This window comes from Talpa europaea (genome assembly GCF_964194135.1).
Source record: "Talpa europaea genome assembly, chromosome: 5".
Classification (NCBI taxonomy): Eukaryota; Metazoa; Chordata; class Mammalia; order Eulipotyphla; family Talpidae; genus Talpa; species Talpa europaea.
In genome coordinates this window covers 137,123,360-137,129,359 of record NC_140071.1, presented here as the reverse complement: position 1 = coordinate 137,129,359, position 6,000 = coordinate 137,123,360, and the positions used below count along the sequence as shown (strand labels likewise).

The window sequence follows — 6,000 nt, the reverse complement described above, 5'->3', positions numbered from 1 at the left end:
ATTTGTAACTTAAAATACTTTCTAGTTTCACCAAAGCATTTCTGTACACTTTTACTCTATGGGAACATTCGTTTTCAGATGTCTTTAGTTAATGCAAAACATTAACATTCACTTTTGCGTTTCAAATGAACAAGGTAAAGCATTAAAACTTACTTTAAATTTCACCCAGGAAAGAGACAAATCACCTAAAATTTACTTTCTGTATATGCTTGACACATCGCAGAACAGCTGAAGTTCAAAATGAAAACCTCGAAGGAAGGAACAGTAACAGTGACACCTGGGCACTCTGCAGAGAGAGGCAGCACGATCTTCATGAGCACGCAGAAGAGGTTTCTCAAGATCAAGGTGGTGAAGATGACTTGTCCATGATGCAGCTCACCAACGGGTCACCAACAGACACAGATCCCTCAGCACACACAAAACCAGAAGCACCTTTGGGTGGCTGCTGCCCATGCCACTCAGTAAGCTCTCTCGCCAGGGCAGCAGGTACCGGTCTGGTGCCGCTGGCCCACGCCCACACAGGCCACACACACATCCCCCACCCCCCCGGCACCCCGACAATCAGACACCACCCACACACATACAGCATAGCCCCACCCCCAGCACAGGTGCCCCCCACACTTGAAAAGAGACTCGGATGGTTCTGTGAGCCCAGGCAAGAGGCTGCCGCTGCCCCCTAGGGGTTTTTACATCAAACGACACCTTGGATCTTGCCCACTGACTGTTCCTCAGCAGGTGCAACAGCCGATCCTAACAATTCATGAAGCAATGGGTTGTAAAGCGAAACCAGTGAATTAGACATTCGAGTTAACACTGCTCAGTATAAAAAGTGCCTTTTTATAAGGTAATTGCTAGTGTATTTGCTGTAATTCAACAACAGACAGCTCACATTTTGCTTAAAAGAGTAAACTGAAAAATCATGAGACATTTTCTCAGCAATGTATGACCTTCATTAACTCATATTTTAAATAAACCAACTGGCTTAGGGAGGGTTTTTTCCTCTATAAAATGCTACTATTCAGCATGTCTTATTTAAGGGAGTCTTTTATTCTGATTAATTCAGATACATCTTCAAGGGTTACTCTGGTGGTAAGAACATTTAGTTTCAGTGTAATTATTTCTGTTGAATGCTTTGGCAGATGAAGTCGTCCGGACAGTCCGTGGGAACAGTCCGAGGCGGGAGGGAAGCCCGCGTGGCAGCTGCAGGACCCGGTGTCCTCGGCCGAGCGGCCTGGGGCGCGCGGCGCCTTCTGGAAGCACAGCTACAGGAGGTGGCGGGCTCAGCGCCCGACCCGCCGGGGGCCAGGAGGAGCTCGCAGCTGCTCGGCCCCAGCCTTCAGCCGGGCCCCGAGACTGGAAGAAAGATACTAAGATTTGCTCTCCAATAATTTAAGTTTTTAAATAAATATTGACACGCCACCCGCAGCCTCTGTCCGTCCCGGCAGCCCTGGACGTGCGCCGGGCGCCTGCGGCCATGGGTCAGTCAATGCGGTTCCCGCAGATTGTGAACCTGTCTATCTCCAGCAGATCTCTCTTGGAGGATCTGTGCTTTAGTTCAGAGTTCTCCTGGGCTATGTCCTTCTCGTCGCCGTCCGGGGTTGTCAGAAACTGGTCGGAGTTGCTGGTCACAAGTAACGGCACGACGTTTTCCTTTGGGTGGAGCGGCTGGCTGGTGACTGAAGCGGACAAGGTCTCTTCTGTGGAAGAACAGACCCATTTTGTCAGAAAAGGGACTCCTGCCACAGCAAACACACGCTAGCACACAGCCTGCCGAGAGAGGGGCTCAGCGTCAGGCTTCCCGGGACACAGGCGACAACACAAGCACGTGCTCAAGAGCCATCGCCAGCGTGAACTCGGCAGCTACACTGTTTGTTCACTCAGCCAGAATTCTCAGGGGCCCTGCTCTCACACGGTCACGTCACAGGTCAGATTCCCGCGGAGCACACCCCTTCTATAAAATCAAGTCCTCACACAATTTGCTGGACCTGAAGGCCAACACTGGCTCCCATGCTCGGGACACGGGGGCCCAGCAGGTGCTGGACATTCCACCTTAGCGTGCTGTCACCTCAGCTGCACCGGGTCAGCACGTCACATGTCCAGGAAGTCCAAGCCAGAGGTAAAGACCATGCAGCAAAACCCCCTATGCTTCTGTGGGCCCCAGGGCTCCTGGAGCCTGGCGCAGGGAGCAGCTGGCTGGGAATGGAACCCTGTGACCCTGGAATCATCCTCACAGAGCAGCTGCCTGGAGGCCACAGCCACGCCACACACTGTGCAGGCTTCCAGAGAACCACCTGACGAGTGCAGACAGATGCACACACTTGCCGAGACCATCCCCGAGGCTGAGACACTGACACGCTTGTCTCTCTCCTAGTCATTCCTCCCTGCCTGGTCCCTGAACTCTGCTGCCATTCCTTGCCCCCTTCAGAACACGATGAATGGGAGGCTGTCTTGAGAGTCAGCCTCCCTTTTCACCCCCAAAATGGCCCAAGCGGCCCGACTGGCAACTCCCCCACTAAATGCTCTCTGGCCTGCGGTGTCCTGGCATCAGACTCCCTACACAGACACTTGTCGGAGGGGAGTATTTTCCTACTTGGTCCTGGTCCGATGGCCTTGGACTGCAGCATATGCTCAAGGCTCTACCCCACTAGATTAGAAACTTCTTGAAAGCAAGATGTACACACTAATTCCTTAAGGTACTGAAGAAGCCCAGCATAACAGAAGCCTTACAGACCCTCCAGGAAACAATGTAATCTCATGTCATTAGTGCTTACAGAAAAAATTCTTCATAGGATTCTTTATAGGAAAACAATGATGATACAAGTTTTTATCTAACTTCATTTACCTTCCTGTAAAACATATACTTGACCAATACTCTCGCTTTAGACAAGACTGGCTCAGTCCAAGTCTCGCCTCCTGCCCCTTTTCGAGAGCAAACTCCACACTCCCAGAGCACTGAGCGCAAGTCTCTGGATGCCTGCCCAGGCCTTGGTGATTTCGCTAAAGTCGGCCCCTCTCCTGAAAGGTCGCCTCACCCAGCCTAACTCTTCAGGACTGAGTTCAGGCAGCACCCTCTCCAGGAAGGCCCCTCTCTTGCCCTCCACCCCTGCCTGTCTGGACGGCCACCTGCACCAGCCCCCAGCAGTCTGTGAGCCCCGACAGGCACAAGCGACTTCCCTTCCTAACTCCAGCATCTCCGATGCCACTTGCACGGTCGCGCCACACATTCAGAACAAGCCAACTAGACTAACGTCCTATGAACAAGCACTTGTGGGAAAAGGGAGCTGCTATCTAGTAACCACAAAGCAAGTCAGTGTCCCACTTGTTCCTCCAAGTCTTCAGGTCAGAAACCCTGGCAACGTCTACTCCTCGTTCTCATGCTGCACAACCTCAACAGCCAATCCAGGGCTTCTTCTGGGCTACCCAGAATCTGGTCAGCAGGAACGGGAAGGAAGGTGTCGGTTCCCCCAGTGTGGGGGGGGGGGTCCCCAGGTCCCATCACTGCCCTCTCCCCGCCTGCTGGAGTTTCCTCTGAGCACTGACTCCCCAACACAGTGCAGACCCACTGGCCGCCTTCGAGCCCTCCCTGACCATCTAGGGTAAGCCCTGCCTTCCTCTCCACGGCAGCCCCGGGCCTGGGGCCTGGGGCCTGCGGCAACAGGCCTCTTTGTCTCTACGGAGCGGTGACCACACTTCTGAACACCAAGCGAAGAGCCTGGGGGAGGGCTAATGGGGAACATAGGACGTGAAGAGCAGCTAGGCCCAGTGCAGTCAGGCCCAGTGCAGTCAAGCCGGCAAGCGCTGCCGGGTGTGGCCCAGGTGCTTCCTGTCAGGGCGCCCTCAGACAAGGAGCTCAGAAAAGGATGCAGGCGAGGGAGAGGAGCACACGTACCTTGAGCGGGTTTGCATTTGTTTTGCGATTTACTGCACGGCTTGCCGGGAGTGCTGGTTGGGGGAGGGTGACACAGCTTCTCCTCCATTTTGGCTTCCTTCACGTATTGGCAAGATTTCCCTAACAGCACGATGCTATTAAGTACTTTCAGGGATATTAACCTAAAACCAGAAAGGAAACAGTCACTGCTGGGCTTCACCCAAGTGGCTGCAAGGGCCGGGGCGGCCCTCGCTCAATGAGGCGGCCCAAGGGCCAGAGTCTGAGCAGGTCCGTATGCAAAGCTTCCTGAGGCTTCTTCACCACAAGGGGACATGCTTGGTAAATTCCCTAGTTCTCAATATAAGAAGTGACACGACTTAAAAGTCTTACCTGATGCTAAATTATTTAATATTTATTGTCTTATAAAACCAGTACGTTTCATGCAGGTGAATAAAAGGGACATGTAATTCCACACACGGTGACGATCGTGGCGTCTGCCGTGTGAGCAGACGGTTTCGCTGCTCAGAAACGGGGTCTGCTTCACCAGGAGGTGGGAGCAGAGCATTGCACTGGGGGCCCGAGAGTGTGAATCCATGTCCTGACCCCAAAGTGGAGCACCTGTGTGTGCGAGTGAGCGCCTCGCCAGGTAGGCCAGAAAGGAGGTGATCTTGGGAAGGTGCGCAGGATGCGCGTGGCTAGAAACATCAGGCAGTTTTGTTATTTTGTCATCGCTATTGTAGTATGAATATCTTCTCTGCCAGTTAAAGTTTCTCAGTGACATTATTTTAACAGTCTCCTAACGCTTAGTTGTATGGGTTATCACGTACCGAAACTCCAAAAAAATCCTTAATTAATGGAGATTTAGGTTATTTCTAATATTTTGCTGCTACAAGTGTTCTGATTAAGAACACGCACACACGTTACACCTGTACCTGCTTGAGACACACCCCGAGCAGAGTGCGGGCTGCCGGGCGGCGGGGCCGCAGCTGACAGGCCCTGGGCCGGGCGGAGGAAGCACAGGCCCGCGTCTGCTTTGGGTTCCCATGGCACAGGCCCGGAACATGCTAAATGCTAATGTGGCAAACACAGTAGAAACCCGAAGATGCTCTTAAACACATCGACATGTCTAATGGCAACGGCAGATTTCATCATAAAAGAAAAAATGGGGGAAAACCATCCTAAGCAAAAGCATTTAGGTAAATGATTTTATGACAGATTAAACAAAACAAAATCTAATATGCCACTAACACAACTATCAAGTAGCGGCGCACTTAACCTAGCAGCGTGGCAACGAGGTTCCTATAAACTCCCATTACATCTGCACTCATATGTGACTACAGAACCAAACACATGTGCAAGAACAGATCATCTTACCCCAAATAGAAGAGGATGACACAGGCATACGACAGGATCCCCTGCACTTTAATTGAGCTTGTTACGACTCTGATGAGCTGGCCAGAAACAAACCAAAACAACAAAGACACACAAACACAGAGTTATCAGTTAATATCTAGAAAAGGATCTCTCCATACTGATTCTAACACTTTCGGCCTACGCTGTGGCCTGTCTAAATCCACGTAAGTTGTTTTAGATTTGTCAGTTTGTGCCTGGTCACCTGTGAGCCTGCAGTGGATCTGGATTTGCTTGGGGGACCCACGGTCTAGTCAGAGGGTACCCCTGGTTCATGGATATCGTTTACTTGTGCCCAACAGAAATGCAAGTCAATTGATTTTTAAAACAGAAAAATACTCTGGAAAGTAGAAATCATCTCATCTCCCCGGACGCGTCTCTACCAGAGCTGAACCGGTGAGTGGGCTTTTCCCTTATTCTTGCTTCTTTTGTCCTTCGGTCTTGAACTTTTTTAAGAACCTCCCAATGACTTGCAGAAACAGAGAAACAAGGGAATTTTAGGAGTTTTGTGCTGTTGTTAAAAAACGAAATACTATTACAAAGTAATTTACCTAGAGGTTGGAAAATGTGTCTCTTTTGGATAGTGACATTGAACACCTACTTTCTTACTTCTCTCCCAGGAATAGAGGTGGACAGCATTATCCTGAGATGTCCGCTGAGCCAATCTGGTAGACTCTATCACCAAAACGCATTGATGCCTATTGGATTCAGGATGGGGCTGG

General features: G+C 51.0%; 1 protein-coding gene across 1 annotated transcript in view; it reads right to left on the bottom strand.

Moving 5' to 3' along the window:
- Positions 1–1,479: 1,479 nt before the first annotated feature.
- The window catches only part of TAPT1 (transmembrane anterior posterior transformation 1), a gene marked incomplete at both ends in the record, with an annotated part of 43,414 nt that continues 38,893 nt past the window's right edge, over positions 1,480–6,000 (bottom strand). Inside the window, 3 exon segments of the mRNA XM_084233137.1 lie at positions 1,480–1,695; positions 3,885–4,050; positions 5,243–5,319. Coding sequence (XP_084089263.1) covers positions 1,480–1,695; positions 3,885–4,050; positions 5,243–5,319 — 459 coding nt within the window.